The sequence below is a fragment of the Mobula hypostoma genome, chromosome 2, assembly GCF_963921235.1.
Source record: "Mobula hypostoma chromosome 2, sMobHyp1.1, whole genome shotgun sequence".
Classification (NCBI taxonomy): Eukaryota; Metazoa; Chordata; class Chondrichthyes; order Myliobatiformes; family Myliobatidae; genus Mobula; species Mobula hypostoma.
In genome coordinates, this window is record NC_086098.1 from 248,291,439 (window position 1) to 248,314,091 (window position 22,653).

The window sequence follows — 22,653 nt, forward strand, 5'->3', positions numbered from 1 at the left end:
ATCAGTTACTGAAAGCAAGCATGCAAGTACAGCAGGCAGTGAAGAAAGCTAATGGCATTTTGGCCTTCATAACAAGGGGAATTGAGTATAAGAGCAAAGAGGTCCTTCTGCAGCTGTACAGGGCCCTGTTGAGACCACACCTGGAGTACTGTGTGCAGTTTTGGTCTCCAAATTTGAGGAAGGACATTCTTGCTATTGAGGGAGTGCAGCGTAGGTTCACAAGGTTAATTGCCGGGATGGCGGGACTGTCATGTCGAAAGATTGGAGCGACTGGGCTTGTATACTCTGGAATTTAGAAGGCTGAGAGGGGATCTTATTGAAACATATAAGATTATTAAGGGATTGGACATGCTGGAGGCAGGAAGCATGTTCCCGCTGATGGGTGAGTCCAGAACCAGAGGCCACAGTTTAAGAATAAGGGGTAGGCCATTTAGAACGGAGTTGAGGAAAAACTTTTTCACCCAGAGAGTGGTAGATATATGGAATGCTCTGCCCCAGAAGGCTGTGGAGGCCAAGTCTCTGTTTGTTTTCAAGAAAGAGATGGATAGAGCTCTTAAAGATAGCGGAATCAAAGGTTATGGGGATAGGGCAGGAACTGGATACTGATTGTGGATGATCAGTCATGATCACAGTGAATGGCGGTGCTGGCTCGATGGGCCGAATGGCCTACTCCTGCACCTATTGTCTATTGTCTATTGACCAGAGGACACTGCCTCAGAATGGAAGGGTGTCTATTTGGAGATGAGAATGAATTTCTTTAGCCAGAGGGTGGTGAATCTATGGAATTCGTTACCACAAGTGGCTGTGGAGGCCAGGTCATTGGGTATATTTAAAGGAGAGGTTGATATGGAGTTGAGAGAGATAATAAATCAGGCACAGCGGAATGGCGGAGCAGACTCGATGGGCTGAATGGTCTAATTTGCTCCTATGTCTTGTGGTCTTCTGGTTTCTGATCACTGTGGTCACTGATTTCTCAAACTTCTGGTAATATCTCCCCCTTCCTTCCCTCCCCTGCCCATCACCTCCATCTGCTTCCACCCTTCCTCCCTTTTCTCCCGTGGTCCACTCTCCTCTCCTATCAGCCTCCCTCTTCTTCAGCCCTTTGCTTTTTCCACCTATCACCTCCCAGCTTCTGACTTCATCCTCCCTCCCCCATGCACCCAGTCTCACCTATCAGCAGCCAGCTTGTATTCCTTCCCCTCCCTCTACCACCTTAGTCTGGCTCCCCCCCGCCCCAACACCGCCTTTCCAGTCTTGATGAAAGGTCTCGGCCCGAAACTTTGAGTCTCTATTCCTCTCTAAAGATACGGTCTGACCTGTTGAGTTCGTCCCGCACTTTGTGTCTGTTACTAAGCAGAATCAAGTGTTACAGTTACAGAGAAATGCAGGTAAGCAATAAGGTCATAACAAGGTAGATTATGACACAGGAGATTGGAAATCCAGAGTAACACCAATGAAATGCTGGGGGAACTCAGCAGGTCGGGCAGCATCTATGGAGGGGAATAAACAGCCGAAGTTTTGGGCTGAGACTCGTCATTGGGGCTGGGAAGGAAGGGAGCAAAGCCAGGATATAAAGGTGGGGGGGGGCAGGGACCTAGTATAAACTGGCAGGTGGTTCCAGGTGAGGGGGGGGGAAGGATTATGTGAGAGGCAGACAGGAAGGAGTAAAGAGCTGAAGGATGTTGTGGGCCGTGTGCAGGTACTGTAGCAGAGAAGGGCTGACAGTTTGTAGCAGAGGGGTAGAGCTGTCGCTGAGCCTGCTGTGCTCACTTTCAGGCTTTGGAATTGCCTGCTTGATGGGAGGGGGGAAGAAGAGAGCATGAACAGGGTGGGAGGGGTCTTTGATTACACTGGCAACTTTTACCGGCCCAGATGCTGTCGGTGACTCAACAGGTCAGACCGTATCTTTAGAGAGGAATAGAGCCTCAAAGTTTCGGGCCGAGACCTTTCATCAAGACTGGAAAGGCGGTGTTGGGGCAGGGGGGAGCCAGACTAAGGTGGTAGAGGGAGGGGAAGGAATACAAGCTGGCTGCTGATAGGTGAGACTGGGTGCATGGGGGAGGGAGGATGAAGTCAGAAGCTGGGAGGTGATAGGTGGAAAAAGCAAAGGGCTGAAGAAGAGGGAAGCTGATAGGAGAGGAGAGTGGACCACGGGCGAAAAGGGAGGAGGGGTGGAAGCAGATGGAGGTGATGGGCAAGGGAGGGAAGGAAGGGGGAGAAATGACCAGAGGTTTGAGAAATCAGTGTTCATGCCATTGGGTTGGAGGCTTCCCAGACGGAATAGTCACCCTCCCCTGCTCCCTCTGGCAGTGACTACCAACTGCTCATTCTCTCTGTGGTCAGTTGTGTGTCTGGACACAGCTCAAACACCACCTATACATCTGCCAATGACACTACTACTGTTGGCAGAATTTCAGATGGTGATGAAGCAGCGTACAGGAGTGAGATAGATCAGCTGATTGAATGATGTCGCAATAATAACCTTGCATTCAACGTCAAACGACCAAGGAATTGATTGTGAACTTCAGGAAGGAGCTGTCGAGGAAATAGACACCAGTTCTCATCGAGTCTCCAGGTGTCAGTATCTCTGCGGATCTATCCTGGGCCCAACAATTACAGAGAAGGTGAACCATCTCTGTATTTCATTAGGAGCTTGGCCTGTCACCAAAGGCACTCAAGTTTCTACGGCGTTCTAACTGGCTGTTTCAGAGTCCGGTTTGGGGTAGAAGCTGCTATACAAGGATCAAAATAAGCCACAGAAGGATGCAAATTCAGCCAGCTCCAGCCTCCCCAGCATCGAGGACACCCTCAAAAGGCAATATCTCAACAGGGCGATGTCCGTTAATGAGGACCCCATCTCCCAGGATGGGCCGTGGACTCATTGCTACCATCAGGAAGGAGGTACAGGAGCACGAACACCCCCATCCACTGTTTCAGGAACAGCCTCTTCCCTCTGCCATCAGATATCTGAATGGACATTGAACCCGTGTACACCAACCAGTACTTCTTCCTCTCTTGTCATAGATTTATTAATATGTATTACATAAGATAATGAATTTCACAACATATGCCGGTGATATTAAACCTGATTCTGGTTCTAGCTGAAGGAGCTTCATTCTGATCACACCATTATCCTCGCACACTCCTGGAGCCCATCCCCACCCTGGGGCTCATGGGGGGTGGGCGGGGGGGGGGCTCAGTTTGAGCAACCAAGGACCAGGAGGGGGAAAACCAGCAACCTTGGGAGGGGGTGGGTGGGGGCAAAGGTCCCAGAGTGCAGTGACACCACCTGACTCCGAGGAGATCCTAATCCCAAGGCCACCCCAGCCCTTTGAACATTAGTCTCTTAATCCCACACACCCCCCACACCCCAGCCCAGACCACCCAAACCTATTGCCAACAAGCAGGATGAATTCTACCTGAAGCCCTTCTTCTGGGGGTGGAGGGGTGCTCAGCTGGGAGAGAGAGTTCAGATACTCAATGCTCACAGTAGCGTGTGTATATTGTGTCTGTGCGTGTGTACTGTGTCTGTGTGTGTGTCAGACTCCTGGTCCTTGGTGTGTGTATACTGTGTGTGTGTGTGTGTGTGTGTGTGTGTGTGTGTGTGTGTGTGTGTGTGTGATGCCCAGCAGTGGTGTGCGTAGACTGCATGTTCTTGCTGTGACTGTATGGTTTTGAACAGGTGGTCTGCGGGCTTCCCACATCCCAACGACCTGATGGAGTGTGGGATAGGTTAATTAAACAGTCAGTTTGGGGAGGGGCTGGAATAACTCACGATCACTTTTTCCCTCTGTTGCTGTACACAGGAACATCGATGACACAGAGTGACTATAAACCAGTGGAGACGCCCAATCCCAGAGCGGTGAGCGGAGAACCGGAGGAGAACGCGAGGGGAGGACATCATGTCCAGACTGAGCAGGCAGGCAGGGGATTCACTCGGCCGGGCACGGATAAGAGCAGCGTAAAACACACATGATACTGAAACACGCATGATACTGGGCAGGGTTAGTGACTGGACACTCTCTGAGGGATAGCTCCCACACACAATGAACCTCACTGGGGTATGTCTGGTACACTTACACAAACACCCTCACACACACTCACTCACACACACACATACACAGACAGACATACTCACACACACTCACACACAGACATACACAGAAACACACTCACACATACACTCACAGAGAGAGACACACAGAAACTCACACACACACACACACACACACACACAGAAACACTCTCACATACACACCCTCACACACACTCACTCAGACACAGTCACACACACTCTCTCTCTCACACACAGACACACTCACACAGACACACAGACTCACACACACCCACACACTCTCACACACACTATCTCTCACACTCAGACACACATACAGAGGCACAGACACACACTCTCTCTCTCTCTCTCTCTCTCTCTCTCACACACACACACACACACACACACACACACACATACACAGACACACACACACTCACACACAGAATATGGAACGATTCGCCAGAGGAAGCAGATGGGACATTGAAAAGACACTTTGATGGGTACATTGTTAGGAAGGTTTGGGACATGGGCCAAAAGCAGGAAATTGGACTTGGTAAAATGCCTGTTTCCGTACAGTTGGACTCTCTTTGCTGATTGTGACGGTCAGTTTTCGGACAGGGGCAACTGAGCGGTTCGTGATATGGGACGGAAGTCTTCTCTCAACTCTAATAAGGACTACCCCAGAGGTCAGAGGTCACACCTTTCCCCTCCATCCCTCCAGGAGCAGAGGTTGCTGATGTCAGAGGTCAGGTCAAGTGGGGACGATGACCCCGGGCCAGGGTTAGTGCGTTGGAGCTGGAAAGAACCTGCCAGCAGTGAGGAGAGGGAGATCGAGAGGGGAGCGCCTGTGAGCGATGGGGGGGCCGGTCAGCCCCAGTACCCTCTGCTTCGCCCAGCACGGATCCGATCCATGATCCACTCCCGCCCTTCCTTCCGGAGGCACAGCTGGGAGCCAGGCCGCGTCCTAAAGCTGGAGGCCGAGGGCGAGGAGGAGCACAGGTAGACTGGGATCAGAGGACAAGGGAGGGGGATGGTGGTTGGGATCTGGGGACAGTGGCAGGTGTCAGGAGGTCCAGCTGGAGTTCAAGATCAGGATCTGGTAGAAGTCAGGGGTCAAGGATGAGGAAGAGTTCAGGGGTTGAGGATCAGGGGTCAGAGTCAGAGTTCATGATCAGGAATTGGGGTGTAGAGTGTTCAGGGTTAGGGAGAAAAGAGAGGGGTAGAAAAGTCTCAGTGATTGGGTCAGGGGTTATGGGGAGGTAGTTGGGGACAGGTGTGGGGAGGAGGGGAGAGGAGAGGTTGTGGTTGGGAAGGAAATGGGGTGTGGGGAGATAGAGGGAATGGGGTAAGCTATGGCTGTGGAAGAGAAGGGTGGGGAGGGGGAGGTAAGGGGAGAACAAAGGGCAAATGTGAGAGCTGTGGGATGTTTGACACCTTCCCTTCGTTCACCCCTCCTGAACCAGTGTCAGCCTGGAGGACCTGGAGGGTGGGAGTGTGGACACCCCTCGGCTGCTGGGATGGGTAAGGCACCGGACGCATGACCCCCGCCGTTTTCCCATCACCATCAGCACTGGCGAGCTGGACACCTGGCTGGCGATGACCGAGGAGGAGCCTGAGGAGGAGGTGAGGCCGAGCGTGGTGATGGGCTTTCAGCAGGAGGGAAGGTGGCGGGTGTGTGGAGTGTGAGGGGTTTGGAGGGAATGCAGAAGAGGGGAGTGGTGTGGAGGAGAGGGAGGTGAAGGGGGTTGGAGAGAATGGTGGTGTGAGGAGAGCTTGAGGGGAGAATGGAATAGAGATGGAAGTGGAAGGGACGGGTGATGGAGTGGGATATGGACGGGTACACGGATAGGAAAGGTTTAGAGGGATATGGACGGGTACACGGATAGGAAAGGTTTAGAGGGATATGGACAGGTACACGGATAGGAAAGGTTTAGAGGGATATGGACGGGTACACGGATAGGAAAGGTTTAGAGGGATATGGACAGGTACACGGATAGGAAAGGTTTAGAGGGATATGGACGGGTACACGGATAGGAAAGGTTTAGAGGGATATGGACAGGTACACGGATAGGAAAGGTTTAGAGGGATATGGACGGGTACACGGATAGGAAAGGTTTAGAGGGATATGGACAGGTACACGGATAGGAAAGGTTTAGAGGGATATGGACGGGTACACGGATAGGAAAGGTTTAGAGGGATATGGACAGGTACACGGATAGGAAAGGTTTAGAGGGATACGGACAGGTACACGGATAAGAAAGGTTTAGAGGGATACGGACAGGTACACGGATAGGAAAGGTTTAGAGGGATATGGACAGGTACACGGATAGGAAAGGTTTAGAGGGATATGGACAGGTACACGGATAAGAAAGGTTTAGAGGGATACGGACAGGTACATGGATAGGAAAGGTTTAGAGGGATACGGACAGGTACACGGATAGGAAAGGTTTAGAGGGATACGGACAGGTACACGGATAGGAAAGGTTTAGAGGGATACGGACAGGTACACGGATAGGAAAGGTTTAGAGGGGTATGGACAGGTACACGGATAGGAAAGGTTTAGAGGGATATGGACGGGTACACGGATGGGAAAGGTTTAGAGGGATACGGACAGGTACACGGATAGGAAAGGTTTAGAGGGATACGGACAGGTACACGGATAGGAAAGGTTTAGAGGGATATGGACGGGTACACGGATGGGAAAGGTTTAGAGGGATACGGACAGGTACACGGATAGGAAAGATTTAGAGGGATATGGACAGGTACACGGATAGGAAAGGTTTAGAGGGATATGCACAGGTACACGGATAGGAAAGGTTTAGAGGGATACGGACAGGTACACGGATGGGAAAGGTTTAGAGGGATACGGACGGGTACACGGATAGGAAAGGTTTAGAGGGATACGGACGGGTACACGGATAGGAAAGGTTTAGAGGGATACGGACGGGTACACGGATAGGAAAGGTTTAGAGGGATACGGACAGGTACACGGATAGGAAAGGTTTAGAGGGATAAGGACGGGTACACGGATAGGAAAGGTTTAGACTGAGGGGTATGGGACTGGCTTAGATGGGAAAGTAGGTCAGCATGCACCAATTGGGCTGAAAGGGCTGTTTTCTTGTTATATGACACTTGGAGTCACACAGTTAGACAGAGAGACAGACAGACAGACAGACACAAAGAATCACACAGGACAGGTCTGGTCTCCCACCCCCTCCTCTCTTTGAACCCAACGGGGTGACCCCAGGTGGGAGGATGCAGTCAGAAGTTCACCCACTGACTTGTGTTCTGGTTTATCTGCAGGAGTGGATGGGACTCGGCCAGCAGCAGCACATCATTTCTGGGAATGATTGCTCCCTGGACGGGTCATCCTGTAAGTGACGGCTCACTGCCCCCTACCTTGCATCTCCTCCGTGTCGTGTGCCCCAGAATACCCCTCACACTCCCCATTCACCCTGCCTCCTTCCCCAAAATTCCCATCCACACACATCCCCACCAACCGAACCCATTCTCCTCTACATTTCCCCACCATCCCATCCCCTCCACGAATCCTACACCAGCTCCCTCCAACCCTCCACTTCCCCTCCAACCCTCCACTTCTCCTTCACCTCTCCCTCCCCTTCACCTCCCCCTCCCCTTCACCTCCCCCCTCACCTCCCCCCTCCCCTTCACCTCCCCCCTCCCCTTCACCTCTCCCCATCCCCTTCACCTCTCCCCTACCCCTTCACCTCCCCCTCCCCTTCACCTCCCCCCTCCCCTTCACCTCTCCCCTCCCCTTCACCTCTCCCCCTACCCCTTTACTTCTCCCCCTACCCCTTCACCTCTCCCCCTCCCCTTCACCTCTCCCCTCCCCTTCACCTCTCCCCTTCACCTCTCCCCTCCCCTTCACCTCCCCTCCCCCTTCACCTCCCCCTCCCCCTTCACCACCCCCTCCCCTTCACCTCCCCCCTCCCCTTCACCTCTCCCCATCCCCTTCACCTCTCCCCCTACCCCTTCACCTCCCCGTCCCCTTCACCTCTCCCCTCCCCTTCACCTCTCCCTTCCCCTTCACCTCTGCCCTCCCCTTCACCTCTCCCCTCCCCTTCACCTCCCCCTCCCCCTTCACCATCCCCCTCCCCTTCACCTCCCCCCTCCCCTTCACCTCTCCCCATCCTCTTCACCTCTCCCCCTCCCCTTCACCTCTCCCCCTCCCCTTCACCTCTCCCCCTACCCCTTTACCTCTCCCCTCCCCCTTCACCTCTCCCCCTACCCCTTCACCTCCCCCCTCCCGTTCACCTCTCCCCATCCCCCTTCTCCAACTTATCCCGTTCTTCCTACCGTCCTCTTCCATCTCCACCCTCCACTTCCTCCCCTGTTCCTACCCTTTCCTTCCTCCTCTCACTATCTCCATCCTGTTCACATTTGTCCTGCGTTGATGTTGCTGCCCCCCTTCTCCCATCTTCTGACACCCCTCTCTGTCCTCACCCTCTGCCCTCTTCCCTTCCTCCAACAGACCATCGCTGCATGAAGGTGTGCACGTCAGCTCGTTTTGTGGCCCATGATCTTTCTACCCCATTGCTGCCATCCCCACTGGATAGCTGTGTAGCAAGAGTGAAATCAGTCATGCAGAATAGACTGTTACACTTACAGAGGAAGTGCAGTGCAGGAATCAAGATTGTGAGGTGAAGGGTCCATCTTAGTGGACGAGGGAACTGTTCAATAGTCTGATAACAGTGGGGTAAAGCTCTCCTTGAGCTTAAACTAATTCAGCTTGTCATGGCTTTGGGTAGGGATGTGGTTTGTGGAGTGGGGTGGATATTGAATTGCAGATTGGGGAGGTCATGGGCCAGTGATCACAGATTTGGAATGATAAACTTGGCTCCAATGTCCAGCTGTTGGGCTTGCAAAAGGGGCAGGAGCTCTGGGTATTATTGAACAAGGAGGGCATTTCCCCTGGGCCGGGAGGGGGGGTGGTCTAGGACCAGAAATGACCATCTGAGACTGAGGGGTCAGCTATTCAGGATGGGGACGTGAAAGAGATTTCTTCACCCACAGGGCGGGGAGACTGTGGAATTCCCTCCCATCCCCCAGGGTCCGTCACTGAGTTCGGAGGCGGATGGACTGCTGGACGTTGAGGGAATGGAGGGATACAGGGATTTGGTAGAGCATTGGTTTAGTGAGAGAGGGGGAATGTTTAACGGGGACTCACACAGAGTGGTGGGTGCCAAGCAGATAGCATAGAGCTGTTTAAAGACACAGACAGACATGGAATGGAGGGAAATGGATGATGTGATTGTAAATGGGATTAGTTAGATTGGCAGTGATGCGGAGCGCCAAAGGGCCAGTTCCTGTGCTGTAGTGCCCTGTGGTCTATCATACAGGACCGTGGGGCTGAGACCAATCAGCCTTGATCTCGAGGAATCAGTCAGTAGTTCTCCCCGCCACCCTACATATCTGCTTTGTGTTGAGAACGGAGATGAGGAGAAAGCTCTTCGGCCAGAGGGCAGTGAATCTGTGGAATTCGGCTGTGGAAGCCGTTGCCGGGTGTAGTTAAGGTAGAGGTTGATAAGTTGTTGATTGGTCAGGGGGTTAAGGGTTGTGGGGAGAATGGAGCTGATGGAGAGAAAAAAATCAACCGCAATTGAAAGCGGATGTGGCTGGGTTCTGGATCAGCAGGTGTCAAAAGTTACAGGGAGAATAAATCAGCCATGATGGAATGGCTAGCAGACTCGTCAGGCCGAATGGCCTCATTTGGCTCCTATGTCATGGTCTTATGGAAAGACAGAGCAGATTCAATGGGCTGAATGGCCCATTCTGCTGCTATACCCCATGGGATCTGGGTGAGGACTGGCTCCAGACACCAACAGAATCAACAAACTCATTCGTAAGGCCAGTGATGTTGTGGGGATGGAACTGGACTCTCTGACGGTGGTGTCTGAAAAGAGGATGCTGTCCAAGTTGCATGCCATCTTGGACAATGTCTCCCATCCACTACATAATGTACTGGTTGGGCACAGGAGTACATTCAGCCAGAGACTCATTCCACCGAGATGCAACACAGAGCGTCATAGGAAGTCATTCCTGCCTGTGGCCATCAAACTTTACAACTCCTCCCTTGGAGGGTCAGACACCCTGCGCCAATAGGCTGGTCCTGGACTTATTTCCTGGCATAATTTACATATTACTATTTAATTATTTATGGTTTTATTACTATTTATTATTTATGGTGCAACTGTAACGAAAACCAATTCCCCCGGGATCAATAAAGTACGATTATGACTATTCGCTTGGGCTGTTATATCTCGTGTTGGGGTCCAGATCAGGGAGAAATTATTGCTCCCCACAATCACAGTCAGAATCACTGGCTTATATGATGAGTAATTGGATGGTTGGTGTCTGCTGGACAGTGCAAAGACACAAAAGTTATAAAAAATAAATAAACCAGAAGAGAAATATTTGTGTAATTTAGAGTAATTTTATTTCATAACATATGTCAGTGACAATAAACCTGATTTTGATTCTGAATAAATACTGCAAATTGAAGGAGTAACAGTGAGGTAGAGTTCATGGATTCATGGACCGTTTGGAAATGTGATGGTGCAGCGGAAGAAGCTCTTTCTCAATTGTTGAATCTGGGAATTGTGAGCCTCTCCGATGGTGGTGATGGGAATTGTGAGCCTCTCCGATGGTGGTGATGGGAATTGTGACCCCTCTCCAATGGTGGTGATGGGAATTGTGTCTCCTCTCCGATGGTGGTGATGGGAATTGTGAGCCTCTCCGATGTCGGTGGTGGGAATTGTGACCCCTCTCCGATGGTGGTGATGGGAATTGTGAGCCTCTCCGATGGCGGTGATGGGAATTGTGACCCCTCTCCGATGGTGGTGTTGGGAATTGTGTCTCCTCTCCGATGGCGGTGTTGGGAATTGTGACATCTCTCCGATGGTGGTGATGGGAATTGTGACCCCTCTCCGATGGTGGTGATGGGAATTGTGAGCCTCTTCGATGGCGGTGGTGGGAATTGTGACCCCTCTCCGATGGTGGTGATGGGAATTGTGAGCCTCTCCGATGGCGGTGATGGGAATTGTGACCCCTCTCCAATGGTGGTGTTGGGAATTGTGTCTCCTCTCCGATGGCGGTGTTGGGAATTGTGACATCTCTCCGATGGCGGTGATGGGAATTGTGACCCCTCTCTGATGGTGGTGATGGGAATTGTGAGCCTCTTCGATGGCGGTGATGGGAATTGGGTCTCCTCTCCGATGGCGGTGATGGGAATTGTGTCTCCTCTCCGATGGTGGTGATGGGAATTGTGTCTCTTCTCCGATGGTGGTGATGGGAATTGTGACCCCTCTCCGATGGTGGTGATGGGAATTGTGCCCCTCTCCGATGGTGGTGTTGGGAATTCTGTCTCCTCTCCGATGGTGGTGATGGGAATTGTGACCCCTCTCCGATGGCGGTGATGGGAATTGTGTCTCCTCTCCGATGGTGGTGTTGGGAATTGTGACCCCTCTCCGATGGCGGTGTTGGGAATTGTGACCCCTCTCCGATGGTGGTGATGGGAATTGTGTCTCCTCTCCGATGGTGGTGATTTGAATTGTGTCTCCTCTCCGATGGTGGTGATGGGAATTGTGACCTCTCTCCGATGGTGGTGTTGGGAATTGTGTCTCTTCTCCGATGGTGGTGTTGGGAATTGTGTCTCCTCTCCGATGGTGGTGTTGGGAATTGTGACCCCTCTCCGATGGTGGTGTTGGGAATTGTGTCTCCTCTCCGATGGTGGTGTTGGGAATTGTGACCCCTCTCCGATGGTGGTGTTGGGAATTGTGACCCCTCTCCGATGGTGGTGTTTGGAATTGTGAGCCTCTCCGATGGTGCTGATGGGAATTGTGAGCCTATCGATGGTGGTGTTGGGAATTGTGTCTCCTCTCCGATGGTTATGACCCAGCCAAGATTATAGACCCAGAATACACTTCAGTGTTGCCGAACAGTAAATTTCACCTGATATTAGACGTGATTCTAATTCTAAATGTTGAGTGTGGGAGTTCAGGCTCCCTGCGACGGTAGTGATGAGAAGAGTTCAATCCCAGATGGTGAGGCTCCATAATGAGAGAAGCCACTTTCTTGAGCCACCACCTGCTGTAGAAGACTTTGATGGGGAGAGGGGAGGGTTGTGCCCGTGAAGGATCTGACTGGGGCTACAGCCCTCCGCAGCCTCTTGTGATCCTGGGCGTTGGAGCTCCACCCCGGGCTGTGATGCCCCCGGTCACCACACATCTGTAGATATTTACCAGAGTTTTTGGTGACGGAATCAGACTCACATTTATTATCACTGACGTATGTTGTAAAATGTGTTGTTTGAGGCAACAGTAGCGGGCAATACATGAAAAATACAGTGAGTTGCAAGAAGAAAAACGGTTCAAAACTCTGAGGGTGGAGTGGAATAAACTGTTCCCGAATAGTTGAGTGTGGGTCTTCGGGCTCCTGGGCCTCCTCCCCGATGGCAGTGACGATAAGAAGAGTTGGTGGGTCTTCAGTATTAGATGGCATCAGCTGGCCCTGAGGTATGAAGGGTTGGGTTTCGGCATTTGACCTCTAACCCAGCCCTGTACTGGGAGGGGGGTGCATGCTGTTCAGCCTGCCCTCTCCCCCTACACCCTCCCCAGCCCAGCAACAGCTTGTGACCCTGCTGGCCAGTGTGTGCGCCGATGAGGTTACTGGGAAGTGGTGAAGCCACAGGAGCTGATGTCAACCCAGCCTCGGCTTCCTGGCTTCCTGTGACTGTCTGCGTCTTTCAGTCACTGGCCCCTGCAGAGCTCCCAGACACAGAGCCTGGCCCATCCACAGGCCCCCGAACCGAGGACTGGAGCAGGGGAGAGGGCGAGGTACGGGCAGAGCAGAGGGCAGGGCAGTCACTCTCCCCTCACTGCCAGGGAGGGGGAGAGCGCGACTTACATTTTCTGGTCCGCTTCACTTCACTGATGAACCTGCTGACTTCCTCTCTGTCTCTCTCCCCTCCTTCCTGTCTTTACCCCCCCTCCACCCTCCTCTCTCTTCCAGTTCACCAAGGGAGACCGGATGAAGAGACCACGTCCTACAGGTAAGAGACTCTGCTCGGCTCGGGGACTCCTGCCCGTAGCCTCCAGCCGTGGTCGCAGACACCTGGGTTGCTGTTCAGGGTCCAGCCTCCCTCCGTGGGAGGCTGTAGTTGTGCAGCGAGGCTGGGGCGATGGGGTGGGGTAGCAACAGTATCCAAAATGTTAGGCAGGGGTAGGGGAAATGATGGCCGGGCTTGAGAGGGTCCCGATGTGTGTGTGTGTGTGTATGAGAGACAGAGAGAGAGAATGAGAGGGGGGTAGGGGACGGTGTGAGAGAGGGGGTGGAGGAAGGGAGAAAGAGAGGCAGTGAAGGTATGAGGGAGAGACAGGGAGTGGGGGGGACGGAGGGGTGAGAGAGAGGGAGAGAGAAAGGGAGGGAGAGTGGGAGCGAGGGAGAGGGGGGAGGGAGGGAGATAGAGAGAGAGAGAGAGATACAGGTATATCTTGGGTTACAGATTAAGTTCAGTGCTGCGGTACAATCAAATTCAAATTTGTTATCATAAGAAAGATGAGCTTTAAGAAAGACAACTTAGTTTTAGTTGTCACATGTACATTGAAACGTACAGAGAACTGTGTCCACGACGAACACAGTCTAAGAATGTGTCACCATGCTTCCGATGCCAAAGTTTACTAATGCTATGCGGTCCGTCTTTGGGGGGAAACCGGAGCACCCGGGGGAAACCGGAACACCGGGGGGAACCGGAGCACCCGGCGGAAACCCTGGAGAGGACGTGCAGACAGCAGCAGGAATTGAGCCCTGATCACCGATCGCTGGGGCTGTAAAGCCCTGTGTTACCTGCTCGACCGCCATGGTGTGCTGTGTCACTGTCCTGTTGTGGTCATTGGAATCAGGTTCATTGTCACTGAGGTATGTAGTGACAGTTGCTGCTTTGTGGCCGCACGACATGAAATATCATGACTATAGATTACACAAGTAGGTGACGCACATAAGCGAGGTGAAGATGGCGAGCTGGTGTTGATGGCCGCTCAGAAAGCTGACGGTGCTGCTGAATCAGGGTGCCGTGTAGAGAGAGGAAAGCAGTGTGCAAGGACATGCTAACACAGCTGTGTGATTACAACTCATACAGCAAGGAAGCAGGCCATTCAGCCCAACTGATTCGTGCTGCATCTAGCCAGTCCCAGCTTCCTGCATTTGGCCCGTACCTCTCTGGGCCTTTCCTATCCATGTACCTGTTGAAATGTCTTTTAAGTAGCGCCTGCTTTAACCTCTTCCTCTGGCACCTCATGTTCCATGTAGGACCAATGTTTGGAGGAAAAAGTAATCCCTATTAAATCTCGGATGAGCTAGTGTGTGACTCGGTGTATCCGGTACACCAAGGGCATGAGGTTGGACAATCCTGGGTTGTTTTCTCTGGAGTGACAGGCTGAGGGGAGGCTTATAAAATGATGAGAGGCAGAGATAGAATAGACAGCAACAACCTTTTACTTGGGGTCGAAACGTCTAATACCAGAGGACATTTAAGGTGAGAGAGAGTAAGTTCAAAGGAGAGTGCAGGGCAGGAGTGGGTGTCTGGAATGCTTTGCCGGGGTGATGGTGGAAGCAACTGCCTAAGAGCCTTTCAAGAGGCTCTGATAGACACAGGATTGTGCAGGATTGTGCTCGGGTAGACACAGGATTGTGCAGGGAGTGCAGCGGAAACCAAGGGGCATACATCAGATGAGAGGTAAGAGATTCAAAAGGGACCCAGAGGGTGATGGGTGCATGAAATGAGCCACCAGAGGAACAAGGAGACACAAAGGGCCACACATGCTGGAATGTGGAACTACTAACCATCTGCTGGGTCGAGCAGCACCTGTAGAGGGGAGAGGAACTGTTAACGGCTCGGGTTGAAAACCTGATTTCTGGCTTTCAAGTCATGAAAGTCAGGGGCCAACATTTTTACCCAGGGGGTGGTCGCTTTATGTGACGAGCTGCCAGAGGGAGTGGCTGAGGCAGGTACAGAGACGTCATTTAAAGAGCCTTTGGATGGATACAACTCTGTCATGAGCAAATGCGAAAGGAGGAGGGATGGGTGTGGGGCTAGCAATCCCATCCCATTAAAACCCAGAGCTACAGAAACCCCAACAGAAGCTCGAAGGATCTCACCCCTGGGAGAAGAAGGGGACAACTCGAAAGACTGGCCCAGAACAGAGGGCTCTGGTGAGCTGCTGTCAGCAGCCTTTGCCCCAGTGGGGGCGATGGGCTTAAGGCGGATTGGTTGAGGGAGGAGTGGAGGTCAAAGGGATATGGTCCAAACGCAGGGAACTGGGTCCAGCTGGATGAACACTGTGCTCGTCATGACTCGATGGGCTGAAGGGCCTGTATGTGTGTTTTGTGACCTCATGGCTCTGAGAAGGATCGAAAACCTGGAAATGAAGAAGTACAAATAGCTTGGGCGGAACTGCTAAAAAAGGCAGGGCAGAAAATATCCGTGGGAGTTCCTGGTAGGCCTCCAAATAGCAGTTAGCAAGTGGGTCCTGGTACAGATAGGAAATTAGGGTGTGTGAGATGGGTGGTACATTGAGCGGGGGACTTCAGTGCAAGTGAAACAACAAGTCAAAAGACAAACGTGTAGATGCCGTAAACCTGAAATAAAGACGGGCAATTTCAGGAAACAATCAGTAGGCCAGGCAGCTTCTGTGGAGAGAGGAACCAACCCAACATTTTCCTCCTTTCCACTTCAGACAAAAAGGCTTAGATTCAGACACATTGACAGTTCTTCCCTCTCCATGGAGGCTGCCCAACCCGCTGAAGTTGCGTGTTTTAGTGCAGGGTGTTTAAGCAAAGGTTTTCTTGAGGTTGGGGTAGGTGGTGGTGCTTGAGGACCCTAGAAGGAAAGCTGTTTAATTTCTCAGCCTGCAATGGAGTTGAGGGGTCTTTGGGGAGGAGGAATTGTAATTTATTAAAATTTATCTAACAATACATCACAAAGTTGGCCCTTCTGGCTGTTCAGGCCACGAAGCCCCAGCAGCCCCACAACGCCGATTAACCCGAACACTGGCCAATCTACAGTAAACGATTAACCCGAACACTGGCCAATCTACAGTAAACAATTAACCCCAACACTGGCCAATCTACAGTCAACGATTAACCCCAACACCAGACAATCTACAGTAAACCCCAACATTGGCCAATCTACAGTAAACAATTAACCCCAACACTGGCCAATCTACAATCAACAATTAACCCTAACACCGGACAATCTACAGTAAACAATTAACCCCAACACCAGACAATCTACAGTCAACAATTAACCCTAACAATGGCCAATCTACAGTCAACAATTAACCCTAACACCAGACAATCTACAATAAACATTTAACCCCAACACTGGCCAATCTACAGTCAACAATTAACCCTAACACTGGACAATCTACAGTAAACAATTAACCCTAACACCGACCAATCTACAATAAACAATTAACCCTAACACCAGACAATCTACAATAAACAATTAACCCCAACACCAGACAATCTACAGTCAACAATTAACCCTAACACCAGACAATCTACAGTCAACAATTAACCCCAACACTGGACAATCTACAGTCAACAATTAACCCTAACACCGACCAATCTACAATAAACAATTAACCCTAACACTGGACAATCTACAGTAAACAATTAACCCCAACACTGGACAATCTACAGTAAACAATTAACCCTAACACCGACCAATCTACAATAAACAATTAACCCCAACACTGGACAATCTACAGTAAACAATTAACCCTAACTCCGACCAATCTACAATAAACAATTAACCCTAACACCAGACAATCTACAGTCAACAATTAACCCTAACACCAGACAATCTACAGTCAACAATTAACCCTAACACCGACCAATCTACAATAAACAATTAACCCTATCACTGGCCAATCTACAGTAAACAATTAACCCCAACACTGGACAATCTACAGTCAACAATTAACCCTAACACCAGCTGATCTAGAGTAAACTCTATAGTCGGGGGAGCAGACAGGAGATTTTGTGGACGTGAGAAGGACACCCGCATGGTCTGTTGCCTCCTGGGTGCCAGGGTCCGGGATGTCTCTGACCGGGTGCACAACATCCTGGTACGAGAGGGAAAGCAACCAGAAGTCGTGATACATGTTGTGACCAACGACCTAGGCAGGAAGAGGGATGATGTCCTGAAATGTGAGTTTCGGGAACTAGGCAGAAGGTTGAAGAACAGGACCTCAGGGGTGGCGTTCTCAGGATTGCTGCCAGTGCCACGTGACAGTGATGGTAAGAATTGGAGGAGATGGCAGTTGAATGCGTGGCTGAGGAGTTGGTGCAGCGAGCAGGGTTTTAGATTTTTAGATCATTGGGATCTCTTCTGGGGAAGGTTGGACCTGTACAGATTGGATGGGTTGCACCTGAACTCGAGGGGGAGCAATATCCTTGCAGGTAGGTTTGCTAGCATGGTTCGGGAGGGTTTAAACTAATTTGCGAGGGGGATGGGACCCAAAGCGACAGAGCAGTGAAAGAAGTGCATGGAGTAAAGCCAGATCTAACATACAGAGAGGCTTTGAGGAAAGAAAAGCAGAATAAACGGTGTAAAGACAGTAAGGGAGAAGGGCTGAAATGTGTGTACCTCAATGCAAGAAGCATCAGGAACAAAGGTGATGAACTGAGAGCTTGGATACATACATGGAATTATGATGTAGTGGCCATTACAGAGACTTGGCTGGCACCAGGGCAGGAATGGATTCTCAATATTCCTGGATTTCAGTGCTTTAAAAGGGATAAAGAGGGTGGAAAAAAGGGAGGAGAGGTGGCATTACTGGTCAGGGATACTATTATAGCTACAGAAAGGGTGGGTAATGTAGCAGGATCCTCTTTTGAGTCAATATGGGTGGAAGTCAGGAACAGGAAGGGAGCAGTTACTCTATTGGGGGTATTCTATAGGCCCCCTGGTAGCAGCAGAGATACCGAGGAGCAGATTGGGAGGCAGATTTTGGAAAGGTGCAAAACTAACAGGGCTGTTATCATGGGGGACTTTAACTTCCCTAATATTGATTGGCACCTGATTAGTTCCAAGGGTTTAGATGTGGCAGAGTTTGTTAAGTGTGTCCAGGACAGATTCCTGTCACAGTATGTGGACAGGCCAACCGGGGGAATGCCATACTAGATCTAGTACTGGGTAATGAACCGGGTCAGGTCACAGATCTCTCAGTGGGTGAGCATCTGGGGGACAGTGACCACTGCTCCCTGGCCTTTAGCATTATCATGGTAAAGGATAGAATCAGAGAGGACAGGAAAATTTTTAATTGGGGAAAGGCAAATTATGAGGCTATAAGGCTAGAACTTGCCGGTGTGAATTGGGATGATGTTTTTGCAGGGAAATGTACTATGGACATGTGGTCGATGTTTAGAGATCTCTTGCGGGATGTAAGGGATAAATTTGTCCCAGTGAGGAAGATAAAGAATGGTAGGGTGAAGGAACCATGGGTGACAAGTGAGGTGGAAAATCTAGTCAGGAGGAAGAAGGCAGCATACATGAGGTTTAGGAAGCAAGGATTAGATGGGTCTATTGAGGAATATAGGGAAGCAAGAAAGGAGCTTAAGAAGGGGCTGAGAAGAGCAAGAAGGGGGCATGAGAAGGCCTTGGCGAGTAGGGTAAAGGAAAACCCCAAGGCATTCTTCAATTATGTGAAGAAAAAAAGGATGACAGGAGTGAAGGTAGGACCGATTAGAGATAAAGGTGGGAAGATGTGCCTGGAGGCTGTGGAAGTGAGCGAGGTCCTCAATGAATACTTCTCTTCAGTATTCACCAATGAGAGGGAACTTGATGATGGTGAGGACAATATGAGTGAGGTTGATGTTCTGGAGCATGTTGATATTAAGGGAGAGGAGGTGTTGGAGTTGTTAAAATACATTAGGACGGATAAGTCCCCGGGACCTGACGGAATATTCCCCAGGCTGCTCCACGAGGCGAGAGAAGAGATTGCTGAGCCTCTGGCTAGGATCTTTATGTCCTCGTTGTCCACGGGAATGGTACCAGAGGATTGGAGGGAGGCGAATGTTGTCCCCTTGTTCAAAAAAGGTAGTAGGGATAGTCCGGGTAATTATAGACCAGTGAGCCTTACGTCTGTGGTGGGAAAGCTGTTGGAAAAGATTCTTAGAGATAGGATCTATAGACATTTAGAGAACCATGGTCTGATCAGGAACAGTCAGTATGGCTTTGTGAAGGGCAGATGGAGTTCTTTGAGGAGGTGACCAGGCATATAGATGAGGGTAGTGCAGTGGATGTGATCTATATGGATTTTAGTAAGGCATTTGACAAGGTTCCACTCGGTAGGCTTATTCAGAAAGTCAGAAGGCATGGGATCCAGGGAAGTTTGGCCAGGTGGATTCAGAATTGGTTTGCCTGCAGAAGGCAGAGGGTGGTGGTGGAGGGAGTACATTCAGATTGGAGGATTGTGACTAGTGGTGTCCCACAAGGATCGGTTCTGGGACCTCTACTTTTCGTGATTTTTATTAGCGACCTGGATGTTGGGGTAGAAGGGTGGGTTGGCAAGTTTGCAGACGACACAAAGGTTGGTGGTGTTGTAGATAGTGTAGAGGATTGTCGAAGATTGCAGAGAGACATTGATAGGATGCAGAAGTAGGCTGAGAAGTGGCAGATGGAGTTCAACCCGGAGAAGCGTGAGGTGGTACACTTTGGAAGGACAAACTCCAAGGCAGAGTACAAAGTAAATGGCAGGATACTTGGTAGTGTGGAGGAGCAGAGGGATCTCGGGGTACATGTCCACAGATCCCAGTAAGTTGCCTCACAGGTGGATAGGGTAGTTAAGAAAGCTTATGGGATGTTAGCTTTCATAAGTCGAGGGATAGAGTTTAAGAGTCGCAATGTAATGATGCAGCTTTATAAAACTCTGGTTAGGCCATACTTGGAGTACTGTGTCCAGTTCTGGTCACCTCACTATAGGAAGGATGTGGAAGCATTGGAAAGGGTACAGAGGAGATTTACCAGGATGCTGCCTGGTTTAGAAAGTATGCATTATGATCAGAGATTAAGGGAGCTAGGGCTTTACTCTTTACTCTTTGGAGAGAAGGAGGATGAGAGGAGACATGATAGAGGTGTACAAGATAATAAGAGGAATAGATAGAGTGGATAGCCAGCGCCTCTTCCCCAAGGCACCACTGCTCAATACAAGAGGATATGGCTTTAAGGTAAGGGGTGGGAAGTTCAAGGGGAATATTAGAGGAAGGTTTTTTAACTCAGAGAGTGGTTGGTGTGTGGAATGCACTGCCTGAGTCAGTGGTGGAGGCAGATACACTCGTGAAGTTTAAGGGACTACTAGACAGGTATATGGAGGAATTTACGGTGGGGGCTTATATGGGAGGCAGGGTTTGAGGGTCGGCACAACATTGTGGGCCGAAGGGCCTGTACTATGCTGTACTGTTCTATGTTCTATGTAAACAATTAACCCTAACACCGGACAATCTACAGTCAACAATGAACCCTAACACCAGCCAATCTACAGTAAACAATTAACCCTAGCACCGGACAATCTACATTAAAAAATTAACCCTAACACTGGACAATCTACAGTCAACAATGAATCCTAACACCAGCCAATCTACAGTAAACAATTAACCCTAGCACCGGACAATCTACATTAAAAAATTAACCCTAACACTGGACAATCTACAGTCAACAATGAATCCTAACACCAGCCAATCTACAGTAAACAATTAACCCTAGCACCGGACAATCTACAGTAAGTAATGAACCCATACACTGGGCAATCTACAGTAAACAAGTAACCCATCCGACACGTCTCTGGACTGAGGGAGGAAACTGTAGCACCCGGGATACCCCGGCATTCCACGGGGAGGATGTGCACAGGCTCCTCGCAGAATGGAGCTGGAACTGAACCCCGAACTCTGAGCTGTATAGAGTCACGCTAACGGTGGTGCCCAAACATTGTTCATGCAAAGATCAATGGTACTTTAAACCAAACTGACTCTTAAACCTTAATAAAATATGGGGCATGAGCTATAAGTTGGTCAACTTGGATAAGGAAATTACGTGAAATGATTTGATAGTAAATGAACAAAGTCATTCAGTCATAGAATCATACAGCATGAAAACAGTCTCTTCAGCCCATCTGGTCAGTCTAATCCAGTCCTACATACAACATTTCGCTTATATCCCTCTAAACCTTTCCTGTCCGTGTACCTGTCCGTATCCCTCTAAACCTTCCCTATCCGTGTACCTGTCCATATCCCTCTAAACCTTTCCTGTCCGTGTACCTGTCCGTATCCCTCTAAACCTTTCCTATCCGTGTACCTGTCCATATCCCTCTAAACCTTTCCTATCCGTGTACCTGTCCATATCCCTCTAAACCTTTCCTATCCGTGTACCTGTCCGTATCCCTCTAAACCTTTCCTATCCGTGTACCTGTCCGTATCCCTCTAAACCTTTCCTATCCGTGTACCCGTCCGTATCCCTCTAAACCTTTCCTATCCGTGTACCTGTCCATATCCCTCTAAACCTTTCCTATCGGTGTACCTGTCCGTATCCCTCTAAACCTTTCCTATCCGTGTACCTGTCCGTATCCCTCTAAATCTTTCCTATCCGTGTACCCGTCCGTATCCCTCTAAACCTTTCCTATCCGTGTACCTGTCCGTATCCCTCTAAATCTTTCCTATCCGTGTACCCGTCCGTATCCCTCTAAATCTTTCCTATCCGTGTACCCGTCCGTATCCCTCTAAACCTTTCCTATCCGTGTACCTGTCCATATCCCTCTAAACCTTTCCTATCGGTGTACCTGTCCGTATCCCTCTAAACCTTTCCTATCCGTGTACCTGTCCCTATCCCTCTAAACCTTTCCTATCCGTGTACCTGTCCGTATCCCTCCAAACCTTTCCTATCCGTGTACCTCTCCAAGTGTCTTTTGCAAGTTGTTAATGAGCCTGCCTCAAACACTTCCTCTGGCAGCTCGTTCCATAGACCGACCACCTTCTGGGTGAAGAAGTTCCACTGCTTGCAACTTACCTTTATATCTTGTCCCTCTCAGCTTAACAACACACACAAAATGCTTGATGAACACAGCAGGCCAGGCAGCATATATGGAGAAAAGTAGAGTTGACATTTCAGGCTGAGAGCCTTTTACGAAGTCCCTGAGCCTGGAGAATCTCTTGTGTTTAATATCTTTTCTGCAGCTTGTTTGCTAAACAACACCCTTCCTGTAGCTTGGTGAGCCAAACTACACAGAGACTGTGTACAGGGAACTGCACAGAGACTGTACAGGGAACTGCACAGAGACTGTGTACAGGGAACTACACAGAGAGTGTGTACAGGACACTGCACAGAGACTGTGTACAGGACACTGCACAGAGACTGTGTACAGGGAACTGCACAGAGACTGTACAGGGAACTGCACAGAGACTGTGTACAGGGAACTGCACAGAGACTGTGTACAGGGAACTGCACAGAGAGTGTGTACAGGACGCTGCACAGAGACTGTGTACAGGGAACTGCACAGAGACTGTGTACAGGGAACTGCACA

At 50.3% G+C, this 22,653-nt stretch overlaps 1 protein-coding gene across 9 annotated transcripts in view; it reads left to right on the forward strand.

The window, feature by feature from the left end:
* LOC134343081 (rho guanine nucleotide exchange factor 2-like) overlaps window positions 1-22,653 on the forward strand; it is a 159,714-nt gene that overhangs the window by 21,139 nt on the left and 115,922 nt on the right. For 5 of the 9 annotated variants that reach the window (XM_063041951.1, XM_063041950.1, XM_063041948.1 and 2 more), the window contains 5 exons: window positions 3,807-3,919; window positions 4,779-5,056; window positions 5,521-5,680; window positions 7,361-7,430; window positions 13,088-13,127. In XM_063041951.1, coding sequence (XP_062898021.1) covers window positions 3,815-3,919; window positions 4,779-5,056; window positions 5,521-5,680; window positions 7,361-7,430; window positions 13,088-13,127 — 653 coding nt within the window. In that variant the 5' untranslated portion in view covers window positions 3,807-3,814. Of the gene's footprint in view, window positions 1-3,806; window positions 3,920-4,778; window positions 5,057-5,520; window positions 5,681-7,360; window positions 7,431-12,808; window positions 12,913-13,087; window positions 13,128-22,653 lie in introns of those variants that run through there. The other 4 variants (XM_063041953.1, XM_063041949.1, XM_063041954.1 and 1 more) reach the window with 2 other exon arrangements.